Consider the following 19,464-nt stretch of genomic DNA (forward strand, 5'->3'; position numbering starts at 1 on the left):
TTTAGGGGTGCAGGGGGAGTTCTGTGGAGCATGTGGGTTGCAGCGGGAAGGGGTTGTGGATGCACTGCAGGGGTGGGGTTGAAGTTCAGGGGGATGCAGTGCCGAGGAAGCTGGGGTGTGAGGGTGGTTGGGATTGTGGAAGAGAGGGGCCAGGGCCTCTAGGCTGGGGTGCAGGGCGTGCACTGCCCCGGAGCAGGGGTAGGGGGCTGGAGGGGCAGGAGCGGGGCTGCCTGGCTTCCCTCAGCCAGGGGCCACTCCTGCTCCGGGGCTTCCCGCCCCGCCACCGGCTATCGCCGCCCCTGAGCGGGCCGGCGGGGCGCGGGCCGCGGCCCCTTTAAAGGGCGGTGCCAGGCCGGGGGCGGGCCGGGCGTCGGGAGGGGTCCGCGACCGCAGCGGGAGCGGGAGCGGGAGGCTCGGGCCATGGCCGCCGACGTGTTCATGCGGCCGGGCCGGCTTCCCGGGGCGGCGGGGCCCGTGCCGCGGCGGGCGGAGCCGGACGAGGACTCCTCGGACACGGACGATGGGGGCTCCCCGGCGGGGCGGCGGCCCGGGCCGCGGCGGGGGCAGCCCGCGGGGCCCCAGATCATCCACTCGGGCCACTTCATGGTCTCGTCGCCGCACAGCGAGCACCCGCCCAAGAAGGGCTACGACTTCGACACGGTCAACGAGCAGACGTGCCAGACCTACCGCTTCGGGGCGGCGCGGGGCGGCGGCGGGGCCGGGGGGCGCCTCAGCATCGACGCCTCCCTCACCAAGCTCTTCGAGTGCATGAGCCTGGCCTACAGGTGCGGGGTGCCTGAAAGGGGCAGGGGCTTCCACAGGGGTGCTGGGCGGTGTCTTGGGCAACGGGGGGGGCTCCCTGAGGGAGCGTGTCTGGGGGGGCAACAGGAAGCGCCAAGAGGCTGGGGGCTCCATGGGGTGGGGTTATGGATGTCTAGGACAACAGGGGGTTCTCCGGGGGGGAGGGGGTGTCGAAGAGGTTGATAGTCCAGGATGTTGGGCTTAGGGTATTGGGGGGGGGGGGGGTCCAGGCAGGCTGATGGGATTTGGTGGGGGCTGGGGGTACACAGTAGCATTCGTTTAAGTAGGGGAACCCCTTAAAGCCTGGACATATGGGAGTTGTAGGGGAAGTTGGGTAGGGGGCTCGATATCGGCCTAGGGGGAGACTGGGGAATAAAGGGGGCTGGCGTCATTGAGCATGCGTGTGTCTGTCATTAGCTCTTCCAGTTATGATCTTGCAGAGACTTGGGTAGGGAACAGGGGAAACCATGGGACCCTCTTCGGAGACTTGGAACCTCCTCTGGAGTTGGGAGGCGTGAGGGATGACACTGGGTGGGCTAACAGGGATTTGGAGATCTCTAGAAGAGGGTACAACAACATGTGAGGCAGGAAGTGGTAACTATACTAGACGCATATGTACTGTACAAGACTATACACTTGCACAAGTGCTGTGGATAGAAAAGCTCCCCTGCAGTACGTTTAAAGTGGATGGGTAGCTATGCCCAGTAATGTCAATAGCTACCTACTGCATGGCCCCTGGTCCCAGATGTGGCCATCTACCCTTCCAGAAGGCATCAATGTCAGACTCCAAATGAGGGATGGTTTAAAAGAAAGAGGGTGGGAGAAGAGTGGAGTAAACCTGAGAAATATTTTAGCTGAGTATTCGGGAACCTCAGTTTTCATGTAGAGACCAGTGTCTGTCCCTCCCCATCAGGCCCGGAGGGAGGCTACGCCCCCTTACTTCCACATCTCTGGAAGAGCCAGCTTAAAGGGGATTGAGCAGCCTCTGAGGTCCTGGCCTTCTAGGCAGGATTAGGCAGCAGAGAATCTTGGGCTCTGGCCTTCCAGCAGGGCAGAGCACCAAATGGTTAGGGGCTCTGGCCCAAATGGTCTCTCACCTGACATCCTAACTCAGGCAGGCAGCAGAAAACATTGGCCTCTTGGCCTAAGGTGGGGTGGCAGCAGGAAAGATAAGGGGACCTGGGCCCACCCTACCACACCAGGTGCCAGCCCAGAGCCCTGACAGTGACAGAGCTCTGCCACTGAGTCAGCAGGGATCCCACCAAGACACAAACGAGTCCTTTGGCACTACAACCAGACTATTGTCTGGTGTCCCTGGGCTACTTCCTATAACCCACTGACTAGGTACCTTCACTCTGTGGGTGTCCTCTATCTCCTCAGGGTACACAGATAGCAACAGTCTCATCATCCCTGGCAGCCCCTTCAAGTCCTCTGTGTTGTAGAGGTCCTACTTGGGCACAAACCCCAGTGGAGAGCATCTATCTTGCTCACCAGCTCCAGGCCAACTGAGCTGCAGGGCCTGCCTTTTATACTTCCTGTCGGCCCCTCTGCTTTGGGTGTGGCTGGCCTGGCTCTGGCCACCAGGAGGCAGATGGTGGTTTCTCCTGCTCAGGTCCAGAGGAAGGCCATGTCCTCTCGCTACACTCCACATTTATTATAAATAAACTACAGAAGCAGAGAAAAGGGTTGTGGGGGAGAGTGGTAAATGCAGATTTAAAAACTGGTGACTTGCATAGTAATTTTAGTATATTTAAGACACAAGATGCCAGTGGGGCCTAAAATAGTTCTGAAATGACTTAACCTAGGGAGTGACTAGCCTTAAAAATCCCTTCCAAAGCTATTGTTGTCAGTCTGCATTGTGACAGACATCAGAAAAAGGACCGTTAGTGCACAATCTCATAAGCTCTGGAGACAATCCCTTTTGTGGTGTGGTGGAAAATATAGTCATGTTGGAGCAGAACCTGGTGGGGGGAGCATATGAATAGTAAAGCTTTTTCTTTTACTTTCAGTATTTATTTACTTTCTGTTTCATTCTTTGTATCTAAATTACTTTTTTTTAATGAAACAGCAAAACTTTAAAGTATCTGTAGAAAATTTTGTGCACTTGGCATTATAGAGGCAAAGCTTGTATCCCTATATATAATTAAAGTTCTGGACTATAAGGGAACAAATAGGGTTAGCTTCAGTATATGATGAGAATTAAAAATAAAAGGACTTGATTCTGAGATTTCAGTGGAAGTTGCAAATGCTCAACACCTCTTGGGATTGGGCCCAAAGTTAGCAGTAACAATTAACAGCAAAGCCGAATAATTTGTCAAGGACAGAATACAAGTTTCTACCTCTTTTTCTTTTCCTGTTCCATAAGAAGAGTAGCCTGCTATTTGTTTGCATTTTTCTCTTGCAAGTACAAGAAAAGATTAGTCAGCGTCTTTCATTATTTTACAGGTTTCAGAGTAGCAGCCGTGTTAGTCTGTTTTTACAAAAAGAAAAGGAGTACTTGTGGCACCTTAGAGACTAACTAATTTATTTGAGCATAAGCTTTTGTGAGCTGCGGCTCGCTTCATCAGATGCATGAAGTGAGCTGTAGCTCACGAAAGCTTATGCTCAAATAAATTTGTTAGTCTCTAAGGTGCCACAAGTACTCCTTTTCTTTTCATTATTTTACAGTAACACTTTATTTAACTTTGTTCCAGTGATTGCAATTTGTTGATAGTACTTCTTGAATTTATTTAGACATGTTACTAGAACTTCAGTCTTGCCTTCCACCTTGTTAGTAAGATACTAACACTTATCGCCCATGTCTGTAGTCTTCCACATGGGAGACAGGGACATAAGCTAATCATGCTGTGGAATAGAAATGTGTTTTTGAGAAGACTCATGTCTGCTTGAAGCTTTTGGCTCTTGAGATGCTACTGGGAATGTTTAAGGGAGAAAGTCAATTTGGATTCACATTTTTAGATTTTGATTAAAAGGAGGGGTGAGAAATTCTTCAAAACATATAAATTTAAAAAAATTTTAATTTAAAGGGAACATGTTAACTTGAAATTTAGTCAAATAAAGAAAATACATTTCAGCAATTCCTGATGTGTCCTGCCATTTTTAGTGGTTTTACAGCCACATTTTTATATTTATTTAAAAAATATTCTTTTCAGGTGTTGCTATGCAAAAGACTCATAAAGTAAAGGGGAAACTAACTATGCATGAGAAATAGTGTAACTGGCTAGACATACAATTTGCAAGTATGCAGTGCAATGAAACGGATTCCTTTCTTTTGATTACCTTAACAATAGTTAGTAGGTAAATAATTTCCATGAAGAAGAGTGAATTGTAAATTGGCTGTGTATAAACGTTGTGAACTCAAACAGGAGAGTTTTGTGCTAATACATGAGAACCAGAATGTAAAACTAACCAGTTTGCTTTCACTGTCCAAACTAAGAGAAATGCAAAAAGTAAATCATCAGCAGAAAGGTTGTTAAAGTCATCTAGATTTAAATATTTTTCACTTTTTACTCTATTGTGTTCATATATATACATATATATAATTTACCATTGTATTATTAAGATTTTGAAAATTGGTCATCATATTTAGTGAGGGAGCAATTCTGTGGTGGTGATTTGTACTTATTGAAAATAGCCAATTGTCATATAAACACTAAGCCCTGTATTATTATTATTATTATTATTTATTATTTTTAGGAAATGTCATTATTCTGATATTCTGGCCCTATGTATTGAGAGGAGAATATGTCAAGAGACTGAAAATACCTTTTCAGTAGATTCCAGTTAAAGACTTGGATGTTCTCTATCCTGGTGACTCTCAAGGCTGGTTAATTCCACCTGATGAAGTTCCCTGAACAGATTTCAGATAATAGACTAAGCATTTTCATCATCACCTTTTAATTAGCACAACAAACTGATCAAAAAGTTTGTGTCCTTTTAAACAGGATTTTTTTTTTTAAGCCTGGCTTTAGGTGACTGTTTGGTGAACATGGTAAAGTTAGTAAAGCTGAGTGCTTGATCACCAGATGAAGAATGATTGATTAAGCCTGGAGACTGAACTACCCCCACTCGTCCTTAGAAGTTATCTCTCCATCCTTATCTGCTCTAGGGATGCTCAAGACTTACGGATTATACAGTAGACTTCATTCTCCAGTCCAGCACCTTCACTGTCAGGAAATCCACTACTGCTGAGCATTATTTTTAATTCAGAAAATTAAACAGAAAAAAATTGATGTTGTTTATGGAAAATGTCTGATATTTGTGTTCTGCAGAGCCAGAAACACTAACCATGTTCCCAGAGTTGGGCAAACATGGCCTATGCTGATGCAAAAACAAGGAAGTCACCTTGACAAAATTGTATTTTTATTTATTTGAGACTCTTCACTTGAGTCTAGGTGACTTGCAGGCTTAAGATGAGCTATTCAAGGCCTCAAGAGGCACTAAATTATATACTATTTTACAGCTTTACCAGTCTGCTAGGAAACCAGGATTTAATCAAGTGGGAAAGCTTGGACAAAGAAGTGCATCTTCCCCATAATTCTAGAAGTGTCCAGGTTTGTGCTGAGTCATATTTTTCTGCCGGGAATGGATTCAAAATCAAACTTCTAATTTTGTTTTCTACCTTAAAGTGTGCTGCATCATTCCTTTGTGCTGTTTAAACAGCTGCCTCGTTTCACTTGAGGAAACCTGAAGGGGAGAGAAGTGATTGCTTTTCTTTCTTCTGTGAACAGAATAGGCTTCTAGCTTAGTTAAACTTATTTTTCAGTTGTATTGCAGTAATTTAAATAATTGCTTTTTAAAAAAATCATGTTAAATCAACTGCTTTACAAGGAAAAGTGTGACAAGAACGCACATTCTGATATGCAGTTTAGTGGGTCCTAAAAAAACTTTTACAAATCAATATGTTACCTATAAACAGTGGAGCAGACTACAGCTATCACGCGTCCTATACTGTATACTTTATCTGAATGTCGCCTTCTACCATCATGAGATTGATTGGGAATGGTACCTCTCTTAAGATTGGTAAATGGACTGTAGATGCTTTCTTCTGTAGCCCTTTGCCTCAGCCCTCTAAAATTAAAAGTGTAGTTGACGTTATAAATCTTAATTTGTACAATTTTGTACATTTCCCCCTCCCCCCCCGCATTTAAACAGGCTTATTAGAAATATTTAAGCAATATCCTTTAGCAAAAATAGCACAAGATTTTGGATTGTATTTAGGATGTTCCTAGCCACAGCATGAGTCACCGGGATTAGATTCTGGGACTGGGACAAAGGACTCTTCTCCCTTCTTTGATTGTGGGCTTTATTGGGTAGGAGTGGACCTTCCATGTCCATTGACTTCAGTGAGAGTTGAGGGTGCGCCTCCCTTTGCAGGAGCAGGCCCCACCACCTGAGAAAGTGGAAAGGGAAGTGCATGTAGTAGAAAGTTCTGATATAAGGAATTTGCAGAGGGCAGTGGGAAGGATTTATTGCATTAATAAATCAAAGAAAAGTGATGTTAGAGAGCTCCATGTGGAAAGTTTTACCTTGTAAACTGTGGAGTATAATTTGTTGAAGGTTCAAACCCAGGAATTCACACTTAGAAATGGAGACATGTACCTATATTCTGTACGCTACAAATAGACTCCATACTTGCCAGGCTAAGTGCAGCATCTCCCTTACAAATAATATAAGGCAAAGCTCTGCGATAGGTGCCTTAAGACATAATCTGTTTTTCCCAGAGCAAATACTCTCTTGTAGGTAATTGTGCATTTGGCAGGATTCATTAGCATCTGGCCTCAACCTTCTCTTGGGCAGAGGAAGTGCGCTATAGCAGACTTAGCAAATAGTGGAAAAGCTGAGATTGTGTGAAAGAAATATTGAGAGGTGTTAGATTGTATTCGGTGCACTTTTTTTCTTTGTACACAAAAATTTGTAGTTTTATAATTTTCCTTTTCTGTTCACTGGTCACTTCAATCTCAGTGCCACTGACAGTCTTCTGAGAACAAAAGACAAAGGTACTAAATTGTTTGAAAGCTGCATAAGTGTACTGCAGGTTTTTATTTGTTTTCTTTCGGTCTGGGCAGAAAACCCTTAAAATTATTATAAAAATTAATTATAAAGACAAAACAGTTGTCTCCAGGGAAATAGAATTGGCTCTTTGTATTCCCGTCAACAGTGGAAGCATCTTAATTTTTGTAATCCAAACTAGAGTTTTATGGTATTGTCAGAGTTTCTACGGAAGTAAAATTTGGAAACGTTTAAGGAAATAATAGGCTTTCAAATATCACTTCTGGTAGGTTTGCTACTGGAAAGGCTTTGTGTTGAAGCAGGGACTCTGTACGTAGGACTTTCAGTAACTGCTTTGGTGCTCAAAATGGAAGTTTTGTGATTATTTCTTTTATTAAATATTTTTCAGAGTGGTTCATGAGTGCTAAGGCCAGAAAGGGTCATTGTGATCATCTAGTCTGACTTCCTGTATAGCGCATACCATGGAACTCCCCAAAATAACTACTAGAACACGTCTTTTAGAAAAACATCTTATCTAAAACACTCTTCAAGGATTCAGTGTATAATAGAAGTAAATGTTTAGTTTCTGAGGGTCATCTATTCAGTAAGCAGAAATGGGGCTGGTAATTTAATACGTAGTCTTCACAGCTTGTTTAAACATGAAGGTAAAGTGCTCAGGTCATTCAAACAGAAGACTGGGAGCCAGGTCTCTTGTGTTGTATTTCCGGCTCTGCTAATGACTTGCTATATGACCTTAGACAGTCATTTAACCAGTCTCTGTCTGTTTCCCTATCTGTAAAATTATTATAATATTGGCTGATTCATGGGGGTGTTGTGAAGCTGTTTTGCTCTACTTGGGCCTGACAGCTAATCATAGGAAAAACCACTTCTTCATTCATATTTTCAGAGCAGCCAAAGTGCTCATTTTTAGCATTTATCAATGTAAATATGGCTAGATGTTCATAGTTGTCTTCCCTTTGTTTGTGCTATATTGTATATCTTCAGGGTAATCAATAAATGCTCTTTTCTCATTCCGAGTCCACTTTATTAATAGTAGCAGTACAAATAGAGCTTGGCTGAGAATTTTGGCTGCATGGACAGAGAAGAACGGCTGGAGTTTAGAGATCTTATATAAGAAAGAGGCAAGATTTAGGAACAGACTGATTATGTAGGTCTGATGAGGGGATTGATCAAAGATGACAGTTAGTTTATGGGCCTGAGTGACCAGGAGGATAGTGTTGGTTGTGGTCAGTGATAGAAGAGGAAAGTGCTCAAAGAAAAGAGCTGATCTGTCAGTTCCAATAAATGTTAACCTTTGTAGCTGATCAAAAAAGACAAACCCACAAACACAAATTACTGACTAATAAAACCTCACCAGTGTTTTAATAATGATAATAAACTTAATACTGAACACTTTTCAGGGGCACTGCTCTGTACACAGCTTTTCACACCAGTTGAAATTCCAGAGGAGGCACCCACTCCTGTGTTTAAATTGATTGTTATGTTTTAAAGAGTAATCCTCTTTGAAATAAGGGATTGCTCTGCTTTGGGACTGCTGTGGGGAAAATGTAATGTCTGGCTACTACAGTGCTAATTCCTGAGTCAGAGATCTGCAAGTGGCAGAGGGAGGAGATGTTCTGGAGATTCTAGAAAACTCTCTGTTGACTGTAGAACAAAGGGGGACCCTGTTACTCATAGAGAAGCTTATATTTTCTGTCTGCTAGGCCCTGGGATCTCTACATTTGACAGAGCATTGTTTCCACAATGGCCATCTCCTACTTAAGATGTCAGAAACTGAATTTCCATGTGATGCATGACTCCTTTCTGAAAGAGAAATTTGTTACAAATGTTAGGATGTGACTCCAGTTCAGCAAGTGTCTGTGCCACTCAAGAAACCTGTTTTACTGTGAAAGTACAAATGATCAGGCTGTTGGCATGCTCTTCTCTCCTTGCTTGATGTGCTGCTGGTGAATTTATTCTCTTTATAGTAAATGTTTCATTTTGAGATTACAATTCTGTAATGTAATGGTCTGTCAAAGGAGGATTGATATCTCCAATGATTTGATTCAGTAATCATGTCACTCTAATATCAAAAGGAAGCAGAGCCTCAATGAGATTGTATTGCACATTTTATACACCGCACATTCTTAGAATTTTCTAAGACACAAATAGAAATGCAGAAGAGAAAATACTGGCAGAGGGGTCTATTGATTGGAACAGGAGCCTGGGAGCCAGAACTACTACTTTCTCTTTTTGCCTCTGCCATGGACCCTAATACATTATTTTATTCAAGTCTTTTAACCACTTTAAGCCTCCATGTCCTATGTGTAAAATGGGACAATAAAACTTTACTTCACAAGAGTTTTTGGAAGCTTGTTCATTAAGCATTTTGAGATGAGACACTTTGGATAAAAGGCTCTGGAGAAATTCAAAGCATTTTATAAATAAGCCCCATAACTCCCCTGTAAAGTAGAGAGATTTTTTTACCCCTATTTATGGAAATCTGTATGTGGAAAATAGGCTAAATGACACGTGATGAGTCAGTGGCAGAATCAGAAATGGCAATCAGAATTGAGGCCTGGGATTTCAGAGTATTCTAAGCACTATACCGCAGACTCTCGACTACACAAACCTGATTTTTGGTCCTACTGAAATTAATGGAAATTTTGCTTTAGTGAAGAGTGCTGAATAATCAGTGCCCTTAATCCTTGTCCATGTTCATACATGGAGGGCAGTGAGTTTGTATAAATTTAGGCCACTGAAGGGGCAGAGAACCAGTGACACAGAATAGAAATCTTAATTTTAGTGTATGCATGTTTTAGTTGGTGCAATTTATAATAATCCTGACACTTCAACACATTTTCCCTCTACAATCAAAGTTAACATCCTCCCATACAGAATGGAGATATCTAAAAATTAAGAGCAAGGATTGCCATTTGAAGAGGTTGGAGATACAGATTTGGGTTAATAACAAGATGTGCTATGCCAAGTGTGCTCTCAGTCCCCTGCTGTTTTAAGTTTTCATCTCCTAATTGCATACTGGGCAGATGGGGTTTAGTCTGTTCTCTGTTCTCATTCAGAATTGAATGACTGAATGACTCCAGTAGGGAGGATGCATCTCATTGTCATTTTCTTTAGTTTCTGATTATCATTATTGGTGTTTCCTCCCCAGTCTCTGAGCCCCTGTCAGGTCTATGAGGGAGTGGTTGGAGTAGGGTCTAAGACATGAGCCTTCTAGGTTCTATGGCTATCTTTGGCACTCGTTCAGTTTGACTCATCTTTAATACCTGTACAGTAACCTTCACAATGTCTCCTAAGTAGGTTAGAATTAAAGTTTATGAAGTGCTTTGAGATTCTCAGATAAAAGATGCTATAGCAGATCAAGCCCATCCACATAATACAGACACTCTTATTTGTGAATATATATACATAAACATAATTAGTTGGGATGTTAAGCTATGCCCATTTGACATGAAACACCTCTCTTGGTTGATAAATTATTTTAATTGCAAATTATAATGAGAAATAAGATAGTTGATAGAGTTGAATGTTAATTTACGAAAATCTGATATTTTTTTTTTATCAGTAATTAGGAATAGAAGTGTGCTGTTTTTAAACATGATCACTATTGATGCACATGTAGCTTTTCTCCTCTCTATTCAGTGGTGTGGTTTGGCATTGTTTTTTTTTTTAAATGGATGCTGTATAATATGTAATAACTATTAGAGGTGTCGTCTGAACTTAAGACTTTTGCCAGGAACTCCTGAATTCTAATTTTGGCTCTGACGCTGATCCTAGGGCAAATAATTTAACATCTTTGCCTCAGCTTCCCTAGTAATAAAACACCTTCCTGCGAAGATATGAGAATTGCTTAGTTAATGTTTATCAAGGGTTTTAAAGTTTTTAAACTGCTGTATAGCGATTAGTATAGTTAGTGAACCAAAAATACTGAGTGAGGCCCTCCATAGTGTGGCTTTCTCTGTTGTTTCTGATGACCTTTTAAATTGTTCAGGATAGGATAATAATACTTTGCACTTGTGAAGCTTCTTTCTGAGAATCTAAGTGTTTTACAAGCTTTGATTAATGTCCGCATCTCTACCTGGGAGTTGGATAAAGTGCAAATGTTGGAAAACTGAGACACGGAGCGGTGAAGTTACTTGGAGGGTTGGGGACGGACACAGAAATGGAACCTACTTACCAGTTGTGTGCTCTCCACAGCATTAGGCAATGCACTATCACAATAAGAGACAGTCCCACAGCTTCCTGATCTCTCTCCAAAAGTTGGATGAAACACTTTTTGCTTGACTAAAATTTAAATAACGGTTAGAATGCCTGCATTTTTTAACTTTACTGGCATCTTTTCTTCCCTGAAATTGTTCCATTTAGAAGTATCTTGCTGTATGCTGGGAGAAATGCTTCTGCTTATGCTGTGGCATGAGGGGTCTGAATTGCTCTTGGTATTTATTTGTGGTTTATACACCACAAGAGCAAACAAAGCATAACTTTACAGTGAAGCAAATACATGCTCTGTGTGCTGCCGTCTCTAGTTGCAGATAAAGCAGAGAATGAAAGGTTTCCCATGCATACTGGCAAATAAGCAGAAAAATTGAGGCCAAAATTGCAAGAATGGTTTTGGGGAGATCTTGTATAGGGCAGTCAAGAGAAGGAAGAAAGGCACCCCAGTTCCGTTTCAGTTCAAGTTCAGTTCAAGGAGCCAGATTTCCAGGCTCAGATTCAAGATGTTTACCCAATGAAAAATGCTCTTGTACTATACTACCTATGAGAATCTAATTTGTTTCTTATCAGCTGCTCATTATAACTTCTGCTTCTGCAAGGCTAGATCTGCAGCATGTACTTAGAAGGCTTTCTCTTTCATCTTGAGTCAGGAAATGGGAAGGGTCATCTCATTTTTGTTTGTTTTAGGTGGGAAATTAATGGGGTCTGCTAGTACTAGATTTGGCTTGTGAGTTTATACAGTGCTGAGCATCAGGATTGACTTGTGGGGAGTCCAACTAGCCTTGTTCTTGCCTAAGAGATTCACCCTTGAGAAACATAATGCTGTTATTGGTTTTGGAAGTGACACAGCAGTTACTTTGTTTGCAGTTGGGCTTTGCAATCAGGGGCATTGATTACCAGCACCTGTTATCTCTGTCGGATCACCTCTTTGCATCTACACAGACAATTTTCTGCAAATGTTCCAGCTTCTCCAGTGTTAGTCACATTGGGAGAGTGCTGGTGTCTAAGTGGCTATCCACCATTATTGTAGCAGTAAATATTGTGATAGCACCCAAAGGCCCCATTTGGGCTTGGGCATTATAGAAACACAGGCAGTCACTGACCTGAAGGGTTTATGCCATATCATCTAACCCTGCTTTTCTATGCTATGGCTTCCAGCAGTGGAGCTAATTGGTCCTAACATACCAGTGTAACAAGGCCCTAAAGTAGTGGGGGGCAACCTGTGGCCTGCCAAGGTAATCCACTGGTTTACATTGACCATCTGCAGGCACGGCCATCCGCAGTTCCCGGTGGCTGTAGTTCGCCATTCCCAGCCAATGGGATTGGCGGGAAGTGGTGCTGGCCACAGAGATGTGCTGGCTGCCACTTCTATTGGCCGGGAACAGCGAACTGTGACCACTGGGAGCTGAGGGCGGTTGTGCCTGCGGATGGTCAATGTAAACACTGTCTCACGGCCCACCAGCAGATTACCTTGATGGGCCGCGTGCGGGCCGCAGGTTGCTCACCACTGCCCTAAAGTGCCGTAACTGTAAAAAAGCCATTTTTAGTGGTGCCGTCTCCTGAGTAATTTGTTTGTACAAATTTGTTTGCCTTGCTTGGGATGTTTACACAACATTCCTGCCCCCCTTTCCCTCCTTCACTTTTTTTTTTTAATCATCTCCTTCCCTCAAGGGTTCATATCACAGTAACTGTCACATTGCCTTTGCAGTACTCCAAGCATTGAATACCAAGAGACTAGACGTAGGAATCAGCCCGTGCTTCGTTATGCAGAACCCTAGCCACAGGATCATCTGGTTAGGCCTCTTATAGCCATTATGGTACTGCCTATCTGAAGCAGCTGGAGTGCCATAAGGAAATGAAACAACATAAAGATTGCACAGTATAGTAAATTCTAAAAATAGCTGAGATCCTTCTTTCAGAGCTGTACCTCATGAAAGCTTATGCTCAAATAAATTTGTTAGTCTCTAAGGTGCCACAAGTCTTCCTATGGTTTGTGTTATGCAGGAGGCCAGACTAGATGATCACATGGGCCCTTCTGACTTTAGAATCAATGAATAAATCCCCTGTGCATCCATGGAACAAATACAGCCTAGGTAGGGCTTCTGACTTTGGTTTTAACTGATAAAACATCCCCAATAATGTTTTTAAATGAAATGTGTTTATATAATAAACAATGGGAAAACACCAGAAATGGTTTCTGGTATCTAAGGGCTTGTCTACAGAGAGCAGTAATGCAGACTATGGGGGAGTGATTTCTAAAGTGCATGGACATGTTGCACAGTAATTTGTTTGTGTAGACCAAGTTGCTGTGCACTAAAAGATTCCCTAATGCACTTTAACATAGTGCTGTTTGAAACAATTCTACATTAAAACACACTAGGGAACATTACAAAGAAATTACTCATTATAGTGTATACAAAACCCTGATTTTTGGACATGTACATAAAACTCTGAAATTACAAAAATTAACCCTGAAAAATGAAACTAATAAACCCTGAAAAACAGAAGCCCTAAGCATGGTCAATAGCAATGCAAACTCCCTACAGTCCCAATCAAAATTAATTAAATCCTAATCTGGAGAAATCACCTCTGAGGGAAAGAACAGAGTTCAGTCCCCATGGCCTAATTAGTCTGATTTCTCAGTGTGTCAACAAGAAAGCCAGTTGTAGTGGCAGGTTTTTGCGATGTGGACACACTGCTCACTGGGAATTAGACTGAGATCACCATATTGCCGTGGTTCCTAGACTTGCATGCAATCAAGACTTTCAGTGGGACCACTTAAATTTGTTTTTGATATTAAACAAATACACACAAATGTAACAAATGATATGTACCAGTTATATTTACCACACTTGTGTCATTTCAAGATTAAATTTTCCAGAAACATAGCATCCTTTATCTAAAAGGGAAAAGGAGGCATTCTGGTCTCAGCATAATCTGATAGTCAAACTAAAGACCCAGTCCTGCGGATTCTGACATCTGAGAGTTTTACCTGTGTCAGGACTACACTATCAGGTCCAAATTTGACTGCCATATAAACTGAGGCTAGAATCCTTTAAAATGGGGGGGCTGTAGCAGGGCATACTCTACTCCTGCCTTCTTGCACCACAGAAACCTGCATAGACTCCGCTGGTTGTGTATCCACACCTTGCCATTTATTTATGTTCCCTCCACCTACACCTTTACAGTCCTGTGCAGCAATTCTATTTACAGTGTCTCCTGTACTTTCAGACCTTTCCTCAAGGACTGAGAGGAGCAACGGTCTCCCTTCTCCAAAACCTTTGTGAGCTCAGCTAGCCCTCTTCTTCCATCCTCCCTCACTTTCTTTCCGTGCCTTTCTTGTCAGTCTTGAGCTGATAAGCTAATGCGGTAACTGACATTAATTATCTAATCGGGACGGGAGCTGGGTGAGCAAGAGGGCAATCAGCCTTCTTCTGAGGAACTAATAGGCATCACAGCACAGGCTCACCTGTTAGTTCCCTGTACTCTGTCGCAGGGTCATTTATAGCACAAGAGGAACCAGCTCTCAGATATAGCTACACCATTGTTGCAGTTTCTGTGCTGGGAGACCTGGTTGTAACGAGTAGTCCACTGAAACGGTTAAAAAGATTCAGTCTTGCCATTCAAATAGGACCGCTGTGCTGTGCTGCATTCTTGGGCATTGCAGAGCTACAGCTTAATTTTAGAACATGCAGTTTGGTCCCATCTGTGCTGCATGACCAAACTAGTTTAACTGTCAGGGGACAATCCTACTATAATCTCATTCCCAAATTGGTGATTTCTACAGAGCAAACAGGATCCAAATGTGCAGCAGTTGTTTTCAAAAGGCGGGGATCATTGGTGAGTTGGGAGGTAGGGAAGGGAGTGGTGCCTTGTCCAAATTGGCACACACTTCATAGTCATAAATCACCACAGTTTCAGCTCCACTGGGAAGCTGTAGTGTAGGCAGGGCAACAGAGTGGTAAAAACACCAGAGTTCTAGTTATACTAAGCTTCTGCTGTTGCTACCGCTGGGGTGGAGTTGCACTGGTGTTCCTGTAAGGGCTGTGAAACTGGCTAGTGTAAATGCAGCATGTGATGCGTTTACCTGGCCCTTAACAGAGCTATCCACAAATGCTCCATAAGGGACATGGAGTTTCACACTGCTGCACTCTAGTGACCGTGCATCAGTTACCCGGTTTGGTCAGTAAATAATGTGTTAGTCTGGATAGAGGATAAGAGAACTTGAGAAGAAAATATGGAGGCAGCCTGCCAAGTGTGAGGAAAGCCCAGAACAGAGCAATGAGAATGACTGTTGTCTGCTTTTGCTCTTTACAAAACAGAAGCTTGTGTGAGAGAGAGGCTAAATGGGGAGGGTACTTGTACTGTGGAGGGAAATATAGTGACCCAGCAACAGATAGGAAAGGAGACTTGTCTGTTGTTGGAAGATTTTGTATTTTTGCAAAGGTACCAAATCCAACACTTCAGGGAATTCAGACGTGGTTTCAAACTTGTAGGCCTGCTGCAGAACCACAGGTTATCAGCATATTAAAATGTATCCAGTGTTGGGATGGGAGGAGGAACTTGATCAAAAAATCTCTCTATCCTGAGGCAGAAATTGAATTTATTTTGAATGTTCAGAGCTGCACAAACACACATAAATTTATCCGAGTGATCATCACACCAAGTAATTTTTTAAAAGCAGTCATGAAATAGCTGAGAATCCTGCTGCAATCTCTCTGCATCCTAGTAGATTTGAAACAGTGTGGTGGTTAACAAGCAGCTGCTCTTTAAGAAGAACTTCATTCTCCCTCTTCAAAGGAAAACCCAGTAAATCAACACACACTTCCCAGCAGACCGAGTATGGAAACAATGGAGTCACTACATATGCAGAAGGAGAAATATTTTTCCAGTGTCTTTCATTGTAGGTCCCAAAACACCTCCCAACATGCCAGTGAAGTTGGTAAGAGCATTCCTGCTTTACAAATAGGAAACTTAAACACAGAAAATTGATTTCAGAGTAGCACACAAGGAGTCAGTGGCAGAGATGGCGGAGAAAAAAAGGTGTCCTTACTCCCAGTCCTGTGTTCTAACAACCAGTCCACTCTTTCCCTCCAATAACTAAAGTCTAGCCTATTGGCAAGTGAAAGGTGCACCTCCCCAATGAGAGACTTCGGATAAAAATGCACATTGGATATTTATTCTTTTCAGGACAGTGCAGGCAGGGTGTGTCAGAGTTGACGCTTGAGTTCTAGAAGGCTGTAGATAAGTATAATTTGGGTTGCTGTCCATCTGCCTCTGTTTTATCACTAAAAGAAAAGGAGTACTTGTGGCACTTTAGAGACTAACACATTTATTTGAGCATAAGCTTTCGTGAGCTACAGCTCCGATGAAGTGAGCTGTAGCTCACGAAAGCTTATGCTCAAATAAATGTGTTAGTCTCTAAGGTGCCACAAGTCCTCCTTTTCTTTTTGCGAATACAGACTAACACTGCTGCTACTCTGAAACCTGTTTTATCACTCTAGTCCTATGCTGCTGCTTCAGGCTAGGAGGAAGCTTTTCCTCCTCACTTGCTGGCTGAGGGTGCAGCATGTTTGGAGGGAATGCTGCTGTATTGTGGAAGAGGGAGAAGAATGTATGAAACTTGGACATCCACCTGCTCTGAGTTATTGCCCCTGTGGAGAAGAGGTATGCAATCAAATTGCATGGAGAAAGAGATCCTTGCATATGAATACTTGCTTTCCCTCTTCCCCAGGACAAAAATAGTTAGTTCCTAACCTACAGTAATACTAGATGTTTTACTTATTTACCACATAAAAATCAGTTAGTCTTATTTAAAAAGAGCATAGAAATGGAGTCTGAACCCTGTGGGAGGACACACACAGGTGAAATATGAACCCAACTTAAGTGTTACTGTTTCTGGTAAAGTCATTTTCCTCAGTGACACATTGATACGTGACAGGAGTGCTACACGTTTCATTTTGTGCTATTAAATCTGTCTTCAGCACTCAAATGTACAAATGGAGTATGGAGAGCTCCAACAAATCCTTGCAGTTGGCATGTAGGCAATCTGATATTCTGGTTTTGTAGTGGATGTGCACCTGGTGTGTTCTACATAGGTTTGGCTCATGCTTTTTCAGAAGAGATTTGGCCTCCAGGGTGACTGTAGGCCGCATGGGTATAACCAGCTTCCCAAAATATGGAGCGGGATTTTAATGATCATAGAGAAAGTAGTGTCCCTGCTGTCTTGCACACACCCACACTGTCCTTACCCTGATGATAAATAAATAATACATACATAATCACCTTTCATATGAGGATTTCAGAATTCTTTACAGATATCATTATAGAGGGGTTTGGGGGCTTAGATTTTATCCTCATTGTACAAATTGGGAAGACGAGTTCAGAGAGAAGTGGCTTGCCTCAGGTCACCCAGTGAATTATGACCCAGGAGTGCTGACTCGGTTACCTACTTTAATCAGGAGGTGACCACCACTCTGGGAGACATAAGACACTGCTCCATTTGGAAATGTTTCAGAGTAGCAGCCATGTTAGTCTGTATTCGCAAAAAGAAAAGGAGTATTTGTGGCACCTTAGAGACTAACAAATTTATTAGAGCATAAGCTTTCGTGAGCTACAGCTCACTTCATCGGATGCATCCGATGAAGTGAGCTGTAGCTCACGAAAGCTTATGCTCTAATAAATTTGTTAGTCTCTAAGGTGCCACAAATACTCCTTTTGTATTTGGAAATGTGTATGCTTGAAGAGAAGGATTACTCTGAACTGTTCAGACCCCCGCCCAGTTATGCCCTTGGAGCAGCGGATGGCTGAATGGCTTAACTCAATTTGTGAAGCTGTCTCACAACCAGATATTTCCAGCATGGTATCTTTACTGATCTGCTAGCTGCCTGTGGGTGAATTACTGGCTTCTTTAACTGCTAGTACAATACAACCAAATACTTCTGGCCCTCTCCACATTATAGTGTGATTAAGTACCTCTTGATAAGGTTAATTGCTGTGAAGTGTTCCTGAGAGCCTAGCCTGCTGTGACTACTGAATGACAGAACCACTTCAGCTTCTTTTCATTCATTCTGTCAGGCAGAAGAATGATTGCAACTCCTGAGACTTCACAACTTCACCTTTCTGTGGAACAGTCCTCAAAATCCTGTCCAGGAGAGCCTGGTGCCTACGTATTGCAGGAATGGGTTAATTAGACATGCAGAATTCTATAGGATAGAAACATACAGGCAATAAAGGGGTGTTGTGGGGTTCCCTCTGCTCGCTCACTCTGCTGTCATACCTAATTAAGCTGGTTTTACACAAGTGATGTGACAATTTACTAACCCAAGCACAGTTTCATAATAAGGATAAAAAAATGAATATTTTGCTGGGTACCCTTGACTCACATTTAAATCAAATCAGTTAGAGTCTAGAGCGCGGTGTCTTCCAGCCATTAGACTAATGCAATACCTGAGATTTTTGGAGCAATTACTACAGAGCAGATACCCAGCAATCATGATATGTGCCACTGCCCCAAAGCTGTGATTGTTCTGAAGTTTGTCAGTCTATGGGGGGTTCTTTAGTGATTTTTTTTTTAACTCATCTGAGTGTAAGTAAAAATAGGAAAAACAAGATTGCATTTATATAGGGCCTTTAATCCTGAAGAAACCCAAACGATTTTATAAACAGTTTATGTACAGGAGTCACTCAGACCTCTCTGGAATAGAATGATAGTGAGGTGATCAACATATTGCATCAGTGGAAAAGGTTCAAGCAGAGGGCCAAACCACTTCCATTATGGAAAGCCACATGGGATCTTTAGTGACCCTGCTGACCAGACAGGGCTCTCGGGTTCAAGTCTACAGTATGATCCCATTTTATGTATGGTGACACTAAGGCAGGGAGAAATGACTTGTCCAAGGTTGCAGAGGGAGTCTGTCAAATGAAATTAGAACTCGGGCAAGACTTCTCTACTATCTGTCTCTTATCTTCATGATACTCTCCCCGTTTTCTGAGTTGTTAAGAAAAGACGCACCTTCTTGGTGAAAGTCTGTCTTATACATTTGCAAAAATAGAGAACATGGTAACTACAAAATAATCTCCTTGTACAGGGTGTTTGTCGTAGCTTTTCAATGTTTTCTTTATTTTATCTCCTCTGGTGCCAGTCTCCAGAATGTGTGAGTGTTTATATTAGTTGCTTCTAACCTTGGCTTTATGCAGCTGTTGAAAGTAGAAATTGAAGGTGGGAGTAGGGTTTTGTTGTTGTTGTTTTACCCATTGGAAACTGCAGACAGACACACAACCACAGCTTTTAAGTCCTCATTTCTCTGTTATGCTGGGTAGTGCCATCATGGCTAGGATATTTTATAACAGTCAGAAAAAAAATGCTGCCAGGGGACTCTGCACTCATCATCCATCAAAAAATTCCTGGCTCAGAAGAGGCTGCCTTGCCAAAAT

At 42.5% G+C, this 19,464-nt stretch overlaps 1 protein-coding gene across 4 annotated transcripts in view; it reads left to right on the forward strand.

Annotated features, from left to right (window-relative positions):
- Positions 1-369: 369 nt before the first annotated feature.
- Positions 370-19,464, forward strand: part of LOC119843679 (MLX interacting protein) — a 63,861-nt gene continuing 44,766 nt past the window's right edge. For 3 of the 4 annotated variants that reach the window (XR_006275801.1, XR_006275802.1, XM_043497813.1), the window contains exon 1: positions 370-785. Coding sequence is in view for 2 of the 4 variants with exons in the window: in XM_043497813.1 (XP_043353748.1) it covers positions 421-785 (365 nt within the window). In the remaining 2 variants the exon portion in view is untranslated. The remainder of the gene's footprint in view (positions 786-19,464) is intronic. The other variant, XM_038373402.2, reaches the window with a different exon arrangement.

This window comes from Dermochelys coriacea, chromosome 15 (genome assembly GCF_009764565.3).
Source record: "Dermochelys coriacea isolate rDerCor1 chromosome 15, rDerCor1.pri.v4, whole genome shotgun sequence".
In the NCBI taxonomy this organism is placed as follows: Eukaryota; Metazoa; Chordata; order Testudines; family Dermochelyidae; genus Dermochelys; species Dermochelys coriacea.